We start from the raw sequence: 19,199 nt of genomic DNA on the forward strand, positions 1-19,199 counted from the left end.
TCTGTATTACCATCCAATGACGTGGAAAATACAAGAAGACATAATCTTATTCTGCAGAGTCATTCTCAAGTTCTCAATCAAATGTCGTTCCACCATAACTCATAGGGTTGGCTTCTGGAGAAATTCAAACCAAGAAGAGGTAGTAAACTGTAACTATTCTTCTCTCTTCTTTATAAGAAGAGTGAAAATGATGACTTTATAGGGAAAACTTTCACACATGCACTTTTCAAAAAATAATTTCCAAATTTGCTGTTATAATCCTTATCAAAATACTTAGCACCACACTTCACAAATGACCAAACACATTTACACTAGTACTTTTGTGAGAAAACACATGTGTTCTTTGATTCTCAGCTTTTGCTCTTTGGGTGTCTGTGAATCTAAATGACTTTAAACGCTACTGTGATTTCTAGGAATAATGTCAAGAATAGACATTTAATAGACTCAAATATCCCAAAACTGAGAGTTCTGAATAAAAGCTGAAACACAGTTTTAAACAGTAATTTTTTTCAAGCCTGGATCATGCAAACATTGTTTTCTTTCCTCTAAGTTGGGCCCATGTCTGTGGCTGTCCCATCATCTCCTGTTACCACTCTGGCTGCCCTCCATTATCTTCCTCTACTATCTCTGTGACCCACCCAAAGTGACCAGCTATGCTGTTGCTGCGCTTCACTAGACTTTCATCACAATCTCCCCTCAGCCTGCTGTGTTAACCACAGCCTTTTCCTTTCTACCCTTTCTTCATTAGGACTTCTCCAGCTTTTCCATGAAATGTCCTTCTGGTCTCAAGTTGGTTCTCTCAGATGCCACCTCTGATCCTTTCTCTAATAGCAGCCTCTAGTCTTTAATGCGCTCAGATTCTCTATATTTTCCAGCTTTCTGAAATAAAAATTTCAAAGCCCTAGAACCTTTCCCTGATAACCTAATTCACTCAGAAAAACAGTTGCAAGGGGGAAATATTCCATGTACAGAGTATCTCATTAGCTGAAAAACATGTCATTTGTTGGAAACTATTTCATTTCCAGAATATAAAACTCATGAAAAGTAATTCAAATAAATTACCTGCCTCCCTGATTCGACTGACATTCACTTTTCACAAATGCTTTAACTTGCTTCTAAGTCATGTCAGAAGAAAAACAGTAAAAGATGTTAAGTGAGGGAAAGAAATACTATATATTGGCAAGTGCCTATGAAATAGTAAGTTTACCAGACTGTGTCTCAAAAAGATAATCATAGTCTCCTACTTATTTAAAAAAGAAAAGAAAAAAGTAAAAACAAATAAATGTTGGAACCATAACTCTTGTTTGAACATGTTAATTCTTAAGAAGCTTAATATCAGCTGGGTGTGGTGGCACACACCTGTAATCCAACAAGGCAAGAGGATCACAAGTTTAAAGCCAGCCACAGCAACTAAGCTCTAAGCAACATAGTGAGACCCTGTCTCAAAATAAAAAGGATTGGGGATGTGGCTCAGTGGTTAAATGCTCCTGGGTTCAACCACCAGTACCTCCCCTGCAAAAAGGCTTAATATTTCTAACGTTGCAATTTTTCTAACTACTGGCTGTATATGCTTGAAGTTAAAAACAAACAATAAAATACATTAGAAAGGAAACAAAATTACTAAGGATATGTAAATGAGATTAGTCCAGAAAATTAAATACTAGATCTATGAATAAAAAAAAAAAAATCAGAGTAGAGTTGACAATATTCTTTTATGATCTGGGTAGTGGTTACATCAGCACACTTCATGAAAATTCATCAAAGCTATAATTTATACTTATGACAAATGTACTCTTCCTAAATATAGTTTCTATCTCAAAAATTTTATTAACAAAGCAAAGCACAAGAAGAAAACATGTTTGACCAACTAGACCTTTCAGGTGAATCAAAACAATAGGCTGCAAGGGCTGCCACGCTATACTATACTATACATGGGGTAGTTGAAAAAACAGAGGTTTATTTTCTCACGGTTCAACATAGGCTGGAAGTCCAAGAGCAAGGGACCCAGCAGCTCTGTTTTCTTCTGAGGCTATTTTCCTTCTCCTGCAGATAACTATCCTCTTTCTGCCTCTTCTCATGGTCATCCCTCTGTACTTGTGTACCTGGTCTCTTCCCATATGTCCAAATTTCCTCATCTTACAAAGACATCAATTGAACTGGATTTAGACTCACACTGATGGATTCATTTTAACTTAATCACCACTTTAAAAGTCTCTATTTGCCAAATACAGTCATATTCTTAGGGCTTCAATATATGAATTTTGGGGGAACATAATTCAGCCAATAACACATGATTCCCGAATTATTAATGAATTCAATAACTCAACTTATTAAAGTATGCTTTATACTGCTTTATGTACAGCATTCCTAGGAATCACAGTAGGGCTTAAAATCATTTGGATGCACAGATGTCCAATGAAAGGCAGCAGAAGGTCAAAGAACAGGTGTGTGCTCTCACAAACATACCAGCATAAACGTTAGTTGTGAAGTATGGCATTAAGTAATTTGATAAGGCTTACAATATCAAATTTATCCCATATTTTTTTTTGGGGGGGGGGGTACTGGGGATTGAACTCTGAACCCTCGACCATTGAGTCACATCCCTAGCCCTATTTTGTATTTTATTAGAGAGAGGATCTCACTGAGTTGCTTAGCGCCTCTCTAAATTGCTGAGGCTGGCTTTGAACTCCTGCCTCCACCTCCAAGCTGCCGGGATCATAGGCGTGAACCACCATGCCCAGCCTAGTCCATGGTTCTTTAAAAGGTACATTTGTGTGCACACTCACGGCAAGGTTATCCCTGTAAAGTCATCGTTTATACTTTTCTGAGTAAAGGAGAGAGAGGTAGAGTTACAGGTCACTATTTCTGACTTTGTTTAGATTCCTTCATAAGCTCACTGAGACAGGTTTTAAAGTTTGGGCAGTTTATTTATTAAGTGATTCTCAAGAATATTGATAAGAGGATTGGGAAAGAGAGAAAGAAGGAGGAAGCCTCAAGTTTTCTACTCATGAAGATGCTGTGGCAGCTATGTCAAAAGACAAAGCAAATATGCAACACAGATATGTAGAACTCTTCTTGAATTCTACAGCAGGAGCAAGTGGTGGTGCTTATGGCAGCCAAATGATGGGAGGCTTGGGCTTGTAAAACCAGTCCAGTTATGGTGGCCCAGCTAGCCAGCAACTGAGTGGTGGTTATAGAGAAGGCTATGGAGGCCAGAGCAGCATGAGTGGATATGACCAAGTTTTACAGGAAAACTCCAATGATTTTCAATCCAACAATGCATAGGTAGCCAAGGAGCAATGAACAGCAGCTACTACAGTAGTGGAAGCCATGCATCTATTTGCGTGAACGGAATGGGAGGGATGTCTAGCATGTCCAGAAGGTGGATGGGGAATATAATTGATCCTTATCACTGACTCTTGGTCAACGTTTTTTAAAAGAAAAAACAAAACTTCAGTTTAACAGATTTTGCGATCCAAGCCTGTGACTTATGCTTACTCTATATGTGAGAATCAGAATTATTCAAAAGATTTAAGGTTCAGTATTTTTTAATACAGCAGTCATCCAGGATGTTAACAGCAAAGTTGAATAAACTATAACTGTTATACAATTTTCAGCTTTTCTCAAGTTAGTTATATTGTAAGTTGTACTTAAGCAGTAAGCATATTTAGGTTAAATCAGTTGAATTATGTTAATGTTGCTCTTATACCATATTACATTGAACACTGTTTGGATGCATGTTGAAAGACATGCTTTTTGTAAAACTCAATATAGGAGCTGTGTCTAAAATTAAGAGTGAAACATTTTGGCATGTTTATTGATTTTAGTTTCATTTAATAACCTGTAAGGCACGCAAGTTTTAAGCTTTTTTTTTTTAAATGGGGAAAATTTGAGGTGCAATACCAATTTCTTCAGGATTTCCGTCTTGGTATTTGTATGAAATTCTGAGGCCTTGATTTAAATCTTCATCGTATTATGATTTCCTTTTAGGTGTATTGCGCTAAGTGAAACTTGTCAAATAAATCTTCCTTAAAAAAAAAAAAAAAAAAGAAGAAGAAGAAGAAGGAGGAGGAGGAGGAAGCCAATTAAGAGGTTAGTCTAGAAAACCAGAACGAGCTAGGCACCACTGAGGAAAACTGTTTAATCCAGACACAGAACTCTGGAAGACAATGCAGAATATATGCCTCAGAGTTAACCCAGCTAAGGTTGAGAGAGCTGTGTGTTTATCCACCAACTCAAATCAGATATAGGCTGAGGAGCCACTCCTAGAGTTAAAAGTTAATATTTTGGCATTTCTGGCCTGCCCTTCAGGTGGGCTGAGTAGATGGCAGTAGAAATAACCCTCAGGGAGAAAAAGAAAAGTTGCAATTTAAAAGTTGGCCAGTATGCACAGAAAATGCCAGATGTGAGGCAACAAAGTGTGGGCACCAAAAGCATCTATGGCACTTACATCACAGCCCCTAACCTATGGGAGTCTGTCTCTAATTTGTGCTGCAAAAAACTTCAGCCTTCACCAAGAAACAGAAGAAAAGTGTTGACAACTGTGCTAGGGCAGTTTTGTTTTTTTTGTTTTTTTTTTTTTTTCCTTTGCTAAACAGCAGAGGTATTCCTCTCAAGAAACATTCTAATTATGCTACACAACAAGTTACACAGTAAGGAAAACAAAATCTCATAAATTATCTGTCATTAAGTTCTACATAGTTATATAAAAGAAACCAAAGCTGTAAACAACCCTGGGCAGACAACTTTTCTTTCTCTCGGAGCACAGAAGGCCATGTTTCCAAACATAAAATAGCCTCAAGAAAGGCTCTTTTAGAGGGAACAAAAACAAAACAGTAGGGTTTTCCCCCCTTTTTTCTTTTGGGAATAGCTAATGATAGAGTCTGAATAAGCAAGAAACTGTGCACTGATACAAATATATAGTTCTTAAAAAAAGAAAGAAAAAACAGAACAGACTTTAGCTGAGTTTCTTTTTAAACACAGAGTTTTTTGAGACGTTCTGGCTCATTATTAGTGTTTGACCTCTGGCTAGGGCAAAACAGTCTACTTCTATAGTTGGTAGGAATATATAAAAACAAGGTTTCATTTTAGAATATAAGGCTGTAGATCAGTGGCAGAGTATATGCTTACAGGCACAAAGCCCTGAGGTCAATCCCTGGCAACACACACACACACACACATATACACACACACGCACACACACACAAATAGCATTTCAGAACTTAAAAGGTTTATTAAGTAATTTTGCACAAACAGTATGACCTAATTTTCAAAAGATGTATTTTAAATTTAAACTTAAATGAAGTTGATTTTTCTATTCTTTTCCCAAGAAATTGATATTCTAAACTAAGGTCTGCATATATGTTATATACAATGTCTCTACTGCTTTTACTGAGATATACTGATATAATCCCTATTTACATCTAATCTATGCCATTAAATAATATTTTTATTCCATTCATTATATAAATTTTTATACCACCTGCTTCTGTTTTACTATAACTTTTTATTTTTAAAACCCTCTATTTCCTAGTTTGGTCATATTGGATTGACAAGATTTTCTTTTTTCTTTCCAAATGTATCTACTTGTTCATTTTAACAGATGTAATCTGAAAATAAACCATTTGATATTCAGTGAACACAGCTTCAGTACTTTGCCCATTACTGTCTCAAGTGTAACATCAGTACCTCGGAATTGCTCTAGAAATGATTTTCTATTCTTTCACTTCTTTATCACTTGAATTTTTAAATAGTTTTGCAGAAATACTGCTTCATGCCATCATAGTAATACTATGATGAACTGCATCTTCCCCAGTGGGTGTTATAAACTGCTTATGCATGGTGACTTCAGATGACTTGGGACAAGAAAATAGAATGTATTTAAAGGAAGAAAAAAAAATCAGAAAATAATGAAATCTGAGCATTAAGTAGTTTCCACTAACTACATTTACAGTGTCATTTTGGAATTATTGTTACTTTTATAGATATCACATTGGTCTATAAATACGTATTTTAAAAAAAAAGAATACTTATGGAAACATGTACTGAAAAATTTAAGGCTGGAATGATGTGCTGTCTGAGATTTTCTTTAACATAATCCTGTAAGGTACAAAGGGAAATGGCTAGAGTATAACTGAAACAAGACTTTGATTACCTGAAGTTTGATGACAGGTATATAGAAGTTCATTATACGTATTCCTTTACTTTTGTGCACATTCACAATGTCCCACCATGAAAATTTAAAAAGCAGAATGGGAGGGTGGAAAACAAAGTTCCATTTTCTCTCCTGTTAAGTGTTCTATTTATACTGAAAAACTCTGTAATTCTTCTTTACTAATACATAGGTGAGAAATCAGCCACATTTCAATTTTATAGTACACTTTTCTCTTTATTATGCATGAGTCCTTAAGCTTAAATTAAAGGTGGGTGAGACAGAAGCAGAGATTTTCTTTCCAAATGGAAGAATTTTTTCACAAGAAATAAAAAGTCATATTTAAAACACCATGTATATTGTTCGAAGAATTTTCTTTAGACAAAGCTGCTACAGAATAAGAAAAAAATGTGCGTCTGTGATTATGGGTAAGTAAATACCCCCAAATTGTTTTACAGGAGTAAGCTCACAAATAATATCTAGTGAAAAAACAGGGTACTTAGGAGTAGAATTTTTAAAAATCATCAATATAAAGTAAAATCTCAAGAATAGTCTCCTAAAAGCACACAAGTTTCTTCCAACATAATAAAAAAGGACAAACAAAAGAAGGCAGAGAGGACTGGAGGGTAGAGAAGGCAAAAAACAACCACTAGGAGGATGAAGAGATACTGGTCATTCCTGTTGGCTCCTTCAAAAAAAAACCACCCTTTTAATAACTTTAATACACCAAATAGCTTATCCACTAAAAATAATAGCTTCACTTAAACTAAATCAGGGGTTTTCTACCTGAGCACTACAGACATTTTTAAGAGGCTGGATGATTCTTTGTTCTAGAACTTTGCCATGCACTATGGGATGTTTATCAGTATACCTTATCACTAGATACTAGTATGTACCAGTTGTGACAACCAAAAATGTCTCTGGACATTGCCATAAGTCACCCACTGCACTAGATAAAAAATATATTAATGGAAATTTACATCTAGAAAATGTCATGTTAGGAACGACATTCATAATTTGCAGATAATGATAAAACAGATCATTTCTGTTCCTACAGAGAAAACCAAACAGGAAATTTATCAAGGAACTGAGGTTTATAATAAGGGAAGAAACTCTATATCAAGTAAAAATGTTACACAGCCTCTCTAGAACCTTAGGAGATAACATTTATCAAAGCGATGGTGGGGAAGGGGTAAAAACATATAAGGTGAAATTATAGATATCTTTACAAAACTAATTTGCTCCATAATCACTAACAGCACATTAAAAAAACATACCGTAAAGCTAGGCAGTGCTTCATGAAGTTTGTTACATTAGTCTACATCAGAGTATATTTGACATGTTCCAAAATAAAAAGTTGAGTATTTTCCATTTTAATTCTCTTGTTTTGAATGTTACCTAATACCCACAAAACTGATTTCATACCCATACTCTAAAAACCACTAATATGATAATCAAAGACATAGGCTTACATTCTGCATGATATTGGCCAAGGCTATTTAAGACTTAACTGCTTTCATCAATAAAACAAATAACAATACTGTCTACTACACAGCCTTGTTGTATAAAATGAATGAGCCAAATAAGTGCTGAGTAAGTTACCTCTTTTCACTTATTAACGGCTATCATCTGGTCTGGGGCTACAGCTCAGTGGCAGAGCACTTGCCTAGCATGTGTGAAGCACTGGGTTTGATCCTTAGCACCACATAAAAATAAACAAAGGCATTCTGTCCATCTACAACTAAAAATAAATAAGTAAATAAAAAGCTATCACTTAATGATAAATAAATTCATTGCTTAATAAAAATGGAAATATTGTATATTTATATACCAGAGTAAAAAGAAAATTCTTCATCTTTTTCCAAACCAAATTTCTATGAGAAGATAGAATGGTACAATGTACTAAGTATCACAGCCACGGTAATCAAGAAAACAGTTCAAGTCAGAAGTTTGAATTCATTTTGATAACCATTCCTATTCATTGCTATTCTGCGGTGATACAAGTCACATCACCTGATTTTGTCACATCACCTATTGGCTAGCACCGGATATTTAAAAAATGGGACTAGAGAGGTTGGGGGAGAAGGGACCGCTACTTTTTTTTTTTTTTTTTACCTGAAAGCCTTTTGTGCTCTAACTGTATTATTTAAAAATAACAAGTTATGTATCACTTTTAAAAATAATAAGTAAATTTTTTAAATCTTTTTTTGTCAAGGGAATTACTATATTTGTGTTATCACCCTATCAACAGACTACCTCCCTAAGAGATAAAAAAATAAAGGTGATCACATAAACTATCTTTTGTTTTTGTAATCTAAAGCTATGTTGCAGAGAAGAAAAATTAGTCACGTGGTATTTTGTTTTAAATTCTGAAGAACTAAGGAAGAGACCATGTGTGGATGCAACAGAAACCTTGAATGATGTTTAAAAAAAATAATAACAATCATGTTATCTGAAAAATGCAAAGTGGAGGGAAGGGAAGGGAGGGGGCAAAAGGGTAGGAATAATGATAGAATGAGTCAGACATCATTACCCTAAGTACATGTATGTTTTCACAAATGGTGTGAAAATATTTTGTGTACAATCAATGACTTGAAAAATTGTGCTCTATATGTGTAATAAGAAATGAATTGCATTTTGTCAATATGTATAGCAAATTAGAATAAATAATTTAATAAATAAATAAAAATAAAGTATTTTAATGTAAAATTGTGTCAATGACTTAGTTTCAATACCTCAAGTAAACAATTTACACTTCTAAATTGATTTTACTATGCTGAGTCTGGTTTGTATAGAAGCCAATTTTTCCTAAGAACTTAAATATATGTGAATCAAAACAAAGAACCAGCTTTATAAACCGGAAGCTAGAAAATCAAAAGAAAAAAAGAGAAACATGTTTGTATAGGCTGCCATTCTCTCTCTAGATGTAACAAAACTTTCTAATTTCTTCTTGATTGTTTTACCAAACAAAATGAATGCACTCAATAAAAACTGAGTACCAGGAATTCAGGAATAAGCAAAAACATACTAATAAAAGTAAAAACTTGATGATGATTTTTTTACATTCTCCATAAAAATCATAACAAAGATATACAGAAAGCAGAGACATCCAAAGTAATGTTACTTATTTAACAGTAATCACAACCCAAACTTCAGTAGATTTTTAAGTCCTAAAATTTAAGTGGAACTCATAAATACTGGCACTGGATAATTTTACTTATTTTAACAAATTCATAGCAATGACTAAAATCGAAGAAAAAAACAAATGTGCCAATATTGCCTGTAGTAGTGTAAATCAGACCTTCTGAGGAAGACTATTCTAAATATTATCTAATTCATATTCATATTCTATCATCAGTGTGATTATGACAATACAGATGAAGAAGAAGCTTACTAAAATAAGATATACAAGCGTGGCAAGTTTAACAGAATTCAAACATCTTTTTTCATCCTTCTGCTCTAGTGATCATTCAGCATTTCACTAGAAAACATGAGGCTGAATTTAAGTTTCTCATTGATAATTACCTTTAATCACTCAAATTATGTTAAAATTCCAGGAAAAAAATTAAATTCTTGTATTAAAGAAACAGAAGGGGGAGGGAAGTTTGTCAAGATATAGCCTACAATGAAAAATCTCTATTCAATCTAAGTACTGAACTTCTGTAATTGCCAGAAATTTGGAGGACACAGCCTAAACCATCTCCAAAAAAGCCATATTAGCTTTTCCCAGTTAAACTCTAAAGATGTTGTTTTAGGCAATTGCAAACTAGTCATAATAAGTCACAATAATATACACGAACTCCAGCATAATAGTTACCTCTGGAAAAAGAGGTGGGAGTGGGGAAGCAGGTGGGACTAGGAAGTAAAAACAAAGGAATGTCAATTGTATCTAAAATGTTTTATAGCCTTAAAAACAGTAATGATAAATGTCAATGTTTATGAAATACAACTGTTGGGCACAGGTTATACTATTCTTCATACTTTTCTGAAGGACTGAACTACTTCACTCATTTTAATGAATTTGTGATTATAAAATATTATTCCTTAATATTACCCCATACCCCAATTTCTTCTTTCATTCCTTCTCCCCCATCATATTCTGCTGGGAGCCATTAGCCAAGCAGGTATGACAATTTCCTTGCCAGCGTACCCCATGTTGCAGTGACATTGCATGTAGGTGACCTTGCTCAAGGACCAGGGCGGATTAGGGTGTTCCTGGTTTAGGATAATTGGGTTTAGGGCGTTCCAGGTTTAAGATTATTCCTGCTGGGAATAGGGCGTATCCTGCTGCCTGTGTTCCCCTTGATATTCAGATTATTAAAGTTACAGCATAAACCAACCTCATGTTTATGCATGCATACTGAACATGAAAAGTACAAATATTCCTGTTACTCTCTTTCCAGCTACTGAATAAAGGAACATTTTCTGCTATTATGTTTATTTTTTCATAGAGCAAACACTGCTTAGGCAGTTGGCAATAAAATCCAAAACTGAACCTCTGTAGTCAGCCACAAACTTTGGTGACGGTTCAGGAAATATACACAATAATAAAGTCATACATTTTTATTTCAGCTTTTTTTCCTCATAATATTGCCAGGAAAGAGTTATGATTCTAAATGTTCAGTGTCATGGTTTCTACACAAAGGAGTAAGCAAAATCAATGCTTCCCTCCTCCTATGGAGGCCTTTGCTTTTAACACACTGGAAGAGAGAGACAGCCAGCAGAATTGGTAAGGTGCTAGGAGATGGCTGCTCAGTGAAGTGTGAGGGAGACAACCTGGAATCGCCATAGCTTAGAAGCAGGCATCAACACTGGTAATCATAGCAGCATTTCTGTTATCTACTTATAATTCAAGATTGTTTTAACAAAATATTTAAATGTGAGCCAATGAAAGGGCTAGTCTCTTGAGAATTTCTGTCTTCTCATCGCATAATGGAGGTCTCCAAAGTAGCTCCCTCATGAGAAGGGGAGAATTAAATAATTTATGTGAAGGCAAGTTGTGCACCAATAGAAGTATAATAAATAGATGCTTAAAGGAATTGTTCACTGAAATTCAAATCAGTTTAAAAATATGTACTATACTCTTAATATCAAGCTTACACACTGAAATAGGCATGCAATTCAGTGCTATGAATGATGCTGCCCTAAGAAGCACTGGAGGGAGGAGGTATCTATTAATATAACTTGCAATCTTTGCTCGTTAAAGTACACTAAATTAGCATTTCTCAGAGTGTGGTCTACAGATCCTTGGGGGTACTCAAGATCATTTGGATATCCACAAGTTCAAAACTATTTTCATTAAAATAAAAATTTAATTGCCTTTTTCACTGTGTTTATATTTGCTTTGATGGCGCAAAAAAAAAAAAAAAAAAAAAATTCAACCTAAAAACCAAAAATACTACCTTTATTTATACTTAATTTACTACACTTTCAGGACAAGTACTATATAAGACAGATTATAAATTCTTCGATATCAGTTCGGTTCTCAAATGACCAGTAATTCAATATCTTCAAAGATAGTTATATATTTTTCCACAACTACAAATTAATGCATTTTAAGATGAATGTGTCTGGCATATGTTATCAAAGTAAAGCTTTAAAGTAAACAGGGCAGCCTGCTACCAAGTAGCTTGGTTGCTACTTTACCTAAGGAATATGTCTTACGATATTGTATAGAGCAGCTAACCATGTGTCACTGATAACGGTGCTGAACTAATCAGATTAGCAAAGAAAAACTTAAAAAAAAAATGTATTCATGCCAGGAAAAAAAAAATGTATCCATGCCAGAACAAAAATATAATGAGCAAAAAATAAAGTGGGGAACAAAAGAATTTTATATTCAATTCTGAACTTTAAGTGTCTTACGGACAATACTGCTACCTTTCAAAATAGAAGACCCATAATTGTGCATCATTAACAAGTGATCTCACTTAAGAACCATTCTAAAAACACCCTTGGAACAGTAGTTATTCTTAGAAGGAAATAAATGATTCCAACCCATCCACTCTGTGCTCAACCCTGTATTAGATGCAATGGAGATAAGCATGAGACTTACTGCCTGATCACAAAGTTTAATAAGGGGAAAATGAGTAATTACAAATCTTACCACCATATGTGTCTAGATGAAGGAAGAGACACAAAGCCTAGATCATAAAGGGAAAGATGATTATGACTATAAAAGATAGACAAATCCCTGACAGAGGAAAACAAAGAGGATAAGAGGTCATTGTGCAAAAAACTGCTATAAAGGCAGGGGATTCCAGCAGATGGGACTAGAAGACAGAGGTCATGGGTGGAATTTTCAGAGGACTGCTTTGGATTAAGTAGTATCCACTACAGATCTGTGTGATTTCTGCTTTAGAAATGACCAAATGAGGCAACTTTGTTGAGGGTCACAACCAAGTCAAGATGGCGCCTGGCACTGTGCCAGTAGGAGTGGTTTGTGAGCTAACACCACCAAGCCATTAAGATAATGAGGATTCCTTAATGACTGACTGCTGTATCTAGATGATGTTAATTAAGTTAAGCTGTGTGTAATTAGTTGGGTATATATACCTCTGCTGTCCCATAATAAAGCGGCTCCCACTGTTTCAACCTTCACAAGTTGCTTGTCACCCCACCCCCGTTATTTTGCCCAGCCAGTTGTGCCCATTGTGGCACAACTTAAATTTGAGACTAAGAATAATAATAATAATAATAATAATAATAATAATAACAATTATTATTATTACCACCAAGTAAATAGAGAGAAATATGAATATACAGAGAATAAGAAATTGAGAAATAAATCTGTTTTCTATCTTTTGGGTTTTAGATGATAAGAAATCCAAGTGGACTATCTATTAAGATAACCAAAGATACTGGGCTGGACATGACCTAAGAGTCCTTTGTTAATGTTTCTACTCTGTACTCTCCCCTGTAATGGCCTCCTGCTTCCATGTTTGCCCATCTTCCCACTGGCTCTTTTCAAGCTACTAGACAGAGCAAATCTTTTAAATGTAATCAGATCATATCACTATTTTGCTTAAAACATTCTTAAGGCTCCCCATTCACTAAGGGTAAAATCTCAAATCCTTATAATGGTTTCAAATTTCTTACTGCACTACCACCCCCATTCCCCTTGTTCCCTCCTAAAAGCCTCCTACTCTTCCCCCTTATTCATTCATTCCACCCACAATGACCCCTTGCCACTTCTTGAATTTGTCAGGCTTGCTCCCACCCTAGGGCATTTGTCATTACCAGCCCTCTGTGCCTTGAAAATTTTTAGCAGATTAACTCTTTTGCCTCTTTCAAGAATGTTCAAATCCCATATTCCTGATGAGACCCCCCCATCCCCTGACCATACTACTAAAAACAGTGATCCTCACCCTCATCTAGTACTCCTGATTCCACTTGCCAATTCTTTACCAGAGGCCATTTCACCTTCTAGGCTGTGATGTAATTTACTTATGTGTATTGTTTCTGTCTCCTCTACTAATACAATGCAAGCAAAGGCTGAGATTTTGCTCATGAAAGTACCCCATGCATAAAAGAATGCCCCCAAAGCAAGTAGAAATGTCAATTTTTTGAATTACAAACTGCTACAAGGGCAGCAAAGACGAAAAACAAACAAACAAACAAACAAACAAAAAAAAACACTGAGAGCAAAAGAAGTCACTGCCTTTCTATATTAGTTTTTACCCTGCCCAGTTCTTCCAATATTTCCTAACTCAGGAAGGTCTCACCATCTATCCAAGATGCTCATGCCAAAAGAGACTGGAAACCATTCTAAATCTCATTCTTCAAAGTCTCCCAAAGCCATTTCATCACCAAAAGCTGTTGAAATTGCCTGTTATCTCTAGAACAAGCAATTTTCTACTCCCATTGCACCAGTTCAAAATTTCTTCATCTTCAAACAAGAGTATAACATCCATGAAAGAGCTTGCACTATTTAATTTTTTTAGATAGATATGATAGAATATAAAAGGCAAAAAAAAAAAGCAAAACAAAGAATAGGATGCTTGAAAACTAGAAAAATAAATTTGATCTTTGCTTTCTTTACTCCTATTTATACACGCTTACTCACATACATCAAGGTCCACTCCAAATATCTCTACTTTTGAAGACTTTCTCAGTTCTCTCAATTACTTGTTTTCCTCTCTGTACATAACTCCATTTGAGCACTTAACATAGCCATTTTCCCCCCCACATATTGGTTACCCCACTGGACAGAAGTCTGATCCTATTCTATCACAGAGCCTGGTACAAAAATGTGTTGAACAGACGAATGAACACTTTTTGTCTAGAATTGACAGTTTTTTTCTTTCTTATTTTTTTAAGGAAGCTTTAGTCCTTTTTGCTCTCACTGCCACCACCACTGCCCACCTGCTTCTGTGGTTCCTTTGTTCAAAATTGACAGTTACAAAGAAGAAAATCTAAGTTTCAATAAAAATAGGGATGCTAAAGACAGAAAAAATAAAAATTATGTACATAGTTACCAATATATAGTAGCCATAATGGGCTGGGATTGTGGTTCAGCAGTAGAGAGCTTGCCTAGCACATGCGAGACCCTGGGTTGGATCCTCAGCACCACATAAAATAAATAAATAAAATAAAGGTATTCTGTCCAACTGAAAATAAAAAATAAATATTAAAAAAATAGTAGACATAAATATCAAGCTGAATACCAAAGGTGGGGAGAAGAAATAAAGCAGAAACACACAAGGCATTTCTACAGAGACATAGGCAATAAAATAGAGATCCCCATGTAATATTTAATAGAGAAATAGATCTTCTGTATTTCTCAGAGAAATGCAGAGATGAAATACCTAACTCAAAAGAGCCCATAAAAATAAAACATTCTCTCAGACAGCAATACTCAACTAGAAACAAATTAATTTTGATTCATAAAATGTTAATGATAAGCAGATTGCTTCAATTAAGCATTATAACGCATAGCACCAGTCCCATACTTCCACCTCCCCAAGATACTCAAATATGTAGCATTAAACCATTAGAAAAATGGGTCTTAAGGAAGCCTTTTAAAAACAAGTAAAATTACATTAACAGAAGGAATAAAATTATTAAAATTAAAGCTCTAAACATATTGAACTCAAATGAGGTTTTAAGTTTTCTTACAAAATTCTACATTTTGTAGGCCTGGTTACTATTAAAAAAAAAATTTAAAAGCCTAAAAAAGCAATGTTTTATAATAAGCAGGTACAATTCTAGGCTTGATGAAAAATGAAAAGTATTTAAAAATGCTGCTTACTTCATTTATATTTCGATGTAAAATAAACAGCTTACTCTAAAATGGCTTAGTCACTTATACTTTGGCAGGTTCACAACCAATCAAAGCAATGTTAAAGTCGAAGCTCAATAGTTTTCTGGGTCACAGACCCTTCTGAGGCTCCACTGAAAGCTACAGTCCTGTACTATAGAAAAGGATGTATACATACAACATACATCTTGTATTTTAAATGTGCTTGCAGCTGCAGAGCCCCTGCAGTCTATTTATGACTTTCTAGAGATTGTAGGAACTGCTGCTGTAATGACTAGATAGCAAACATGTCAGACTCCACAGAGAAGGAGATAAACTGTTAACAACTCTGGAGCTTTTTCTGTGTCATCCAGGCAACTGAAAAACTTGAATATAAATATCCCTACTCACTGAATTTTATAAAATGATAGATACAAATATGGAGTCAAAATGTCTACATATGCTTTAAAAAGATAACTTGAAAGTTTTTAAATAAAAGGTAATATCAATATTAGTAATAGAAATAGCTAATATTCATTGAGCATTCATTATGTACTAAGCATTGTTCTAAGTATTTTAAATATGCTTATGTTTAAAATAAATATAAATAGTTACTATCCTCATTTCACAAATGAGGAAATAAAAGCACATAAAGGTACACAGTCAAGAAACAATCACATGAAAATAGAAATAATTAATGAAGTAGAAAAAAATTCTGATCTACAAAATATTCTACAAAAAATTCTTCAGTTACAAAGCAAGAACATACTGTCCAAACTCCAGAATAAGAATGGCAATCTTGATCATTTTCCATAGTCTGCCAAAATAATTCTTATAAAACCATATTCACTTAGGAATACACTGTAACCAGAAATGAGAACACAAAATGTTCAAAAGGACTACAACTCTAAAGGATTTAAAAGATGAAAACTGAAGATTAATTCTGAGGATAATACATATTAGCTTCCTAAATCATGATCTTTTGCATAAGCACCAACAATATATCATGCTTTGGAAAAATCAGTCACTATTTTAATAAGACAAAAAAAAAATAACCTTTTTTTACACCTTTTTCTTTTTCTACAAAAGAACTTCAAGTTTGCCTACCTCAAACTTTTATCAAGACTCAGCCTCCTTATTACCATTTTGGTGCCATGCCTCTACTATACCAGGGACAATCACAAAAGAAGAGAACCTCACAAGTTCAACAAGTCTTATTAAATCCCATCAATCAAAAGACAAATTTTAAGCTCCCCTGGAGGTACTATACTATGCCCTGAACAATACAGTATACAAAAAGTAGTTCTAAAATGGCTCAATCTTCTCCAGGTAAAATACGTGTGTTGAAGATATTTTATTTTAACATTTTTTGGTGAAACCAATTCTTTTTCTTTGACCACATGATATTTTTGTTAGATTCGGTATCAAAGAAAAATAAAATAGAAAAACACTAATTACTTAGATCAGTTTATGCAGCTACTGGTAAAATTCAAGGTAACACAAAAACTTTTGAGGATATTCCTTCTGTAAAACAAGGATGTTCTTAGCATACTATAATTCTTACAGCTTTCTTTGTGATACCTGAGATAAAAATCACAGATTTTTTTTTCCTTTTACATAACCAATAAGTTTGAATTAGGGGTAGGAGAAAATTAGTTCCATTAAATTGAGATGGGATGCTGCTTCAGTAGTAATGTTATGAATTCACTGAAGAATTAAAAAAAAAAAAGGAAGAAACAATGAAAATAGTATCAAGCTAAACACACACAACAAAAATTTCCCTCTATTTAATTCACAACTAAAACAATTGCTCCCAACTGATGCAACTCTTTAAAATACCTCACCACTGTCACACACAATTTAAAAACTAAACATAGAACTTCTTGGAAGACATCAACAATTAAAAGTTAATCTTTTATGTAATAAAAAGACCTTCTTAGTATACAAAGCATAAAAGTACAAAAATTCAGACCAAAATATTCCCTAATATTAACCAAGATTTTTAAAGTATAACTTATACTTGCTGAATGTAAATTTAGCAAAGGTGACCCTATCTTGGCAAACTCAAAAAGTTGTTTCTTTAACATCTTAGAAGGTAGTTTGATGCACCACATTCCTCCATCTACTTTGTGTAGTGTGTTCATATCTCAAATGGAAATTAAACCCTTTTCAAGTAATGGCCAAAATTTCATTAATCACAAGAAAATACAGAACAAAGAGCCGCATGACATGAGAAACAGAGCTGACAGAAAGATAGGTGGAATAGCATTGGTAATGACCTTAAAAAAGCAATCAGGAGTATATGTTGAAACAGAAAATCTATATAACTTGTACAGGAATCACATTAGATAATTCCATTCCCACTCACCTGATGAACTCTCAGTAAATACTGTTAAGGTCTGTCCTCCAACACTTTGCAAGACAAATGGATGTTCTCTAGGAGCACTGACTGAAGCTGGTTTTCCACCAATATCATGAATATTTGCAAGATCCTCATTCAAAGTAAATGACACCTAATAGACACGTTAACCAGAACTTATTACAATAGACATTTATATTCAAAGTACTTTACAAAAATTTTGATTATAAATCAAATACTTTTTTTAAAATGTCTTTTTCTAGTCATTTTATTAAACATTTTTTTAAACTCATCAAAAAAATCTCTAATACTTAGTCATAAAAGAGAATCTATTCCCAGGTGTCAGAATGATGGGGCTCATCTATCATTGCAAAGAAAGACAACTTTTAAATATTCTATGGTCTGTAACTGAAGAACCTTTTTCAAAATAGGAATAAAATTACTTTTTCCTAAGATCTCTGAGGTCCGATTATATCTTAATGCCTTTATATCCTTAAGAACTAGCAAAGGACCTGACACAAAAAAGAAAACAATATTTGCTGAATGATTATTTCAAGAATACTAAGAAATCAAAGGTACTTGAAAGGGGAAAAATATGAGCTGTTTACTCTGAAAAGCTTAAACATTCTCATCAACAGTGGTTATATTCTTTTTCAATCTTAATGACCACTGCATGAGTACACAGTACTGCTTTATTTCTGAATATTTTAACAAAACAACTAAATATTTACAAGGGTAACTCAATAACAGGGTTTAGAATTAAAAGAGAGTAGGTGTACTTTCCAAATTATTTTATTATATGTGAGATCCTCTCAAAAGAGCATCAAATTTTGCATTAAAGAGATTTATAAACAATATTGGTCTCCCAATAGCATAAGGGAATCATGAAATATATATTAAATATCTTCTACTGTACCATAGGTACTGTACATGAACTAAACCCAAGGGGTCAAAAATCTAAAGCCCTCAAAAATCTGAGTCAAATGCCTTTGCTATATTGAAGTAATGCTAAAACATTACTGAGTCGTATTCAGTTTAATAGTACTGAGAAAGGGATATTTAAGTCAAACAAGAAAAATGTTGACAACAAACAACTGGAGGAGTCCATTCATTCACACAAGGGTAGCATTTCTAACTTTATATGTTCCTGGTCACCAGCATTCATTTGATTTGATGTGGAGGTTTTTCACAAAGCTAACAGCACCCTCTCTTTACTAATGAAGAGTAAAATACTTCCATGCTTTAAATTTTTTTTCATATAATTAATCTTACCTCAGTCCTTCCTTGATTCCTAAAAGAAAAGAAAAAAATATTTTAAATTATTTAGATTTCATATTGTTTTCAAATATGAGTTAAGAGCTAAAAGAAATAATGCTACTTAATATTTACGTAAAATATTACATTTATAAAGACTAATGTTTACCCTTGGCTTCCCCCAACTATTTATAACC

At 34.0% G+C, this 19,199-nt stretch overlaps 1 protein-coding gene across 1 annotated transcript in view; it reads right to left on the bottom strand.

Moving 5' to 3' along the window:
- Positions 1 to 19,199, bottom strand: part of Gtf2f2 (general transcription factor IIF subunit 2) — a 153,497-nt gene that overhangs the window by 98,442 nt on the left and 35,856 nt on the right. The window contains exons 3-4 of the mRNA XM_015484311.2: positions 19,021 to 19,039; positions 17,758 to 17,902 (exon numbers count right to left, since the gene is read on the bottom strand). Of these exons, the coding sequence (XP_015339797.1) occupies positions 17,758 to 17,902; positions 19,021 to 19,039 (164 nt within the window). The remainder of the gene's footprint in view (positions 1 to 17,757; positions 17,903 to 19,020; positions 19,040 to 19,199) is intronic.

The sequence above is a fragment of the Marmota marmota genome, unplaced genomic scaffold (assembly GCF_001458135.2).
Source record: "Marmota marmota marmota unplaced genomic scaffold, marMar, whole genome shotgun sequence".
NCBI classification, from domain to species: Eukaryota; Metazoa; Chordata; class Mammalia; order Rodentia; family Sciuridae; genus Marmota; species Marmota marmota.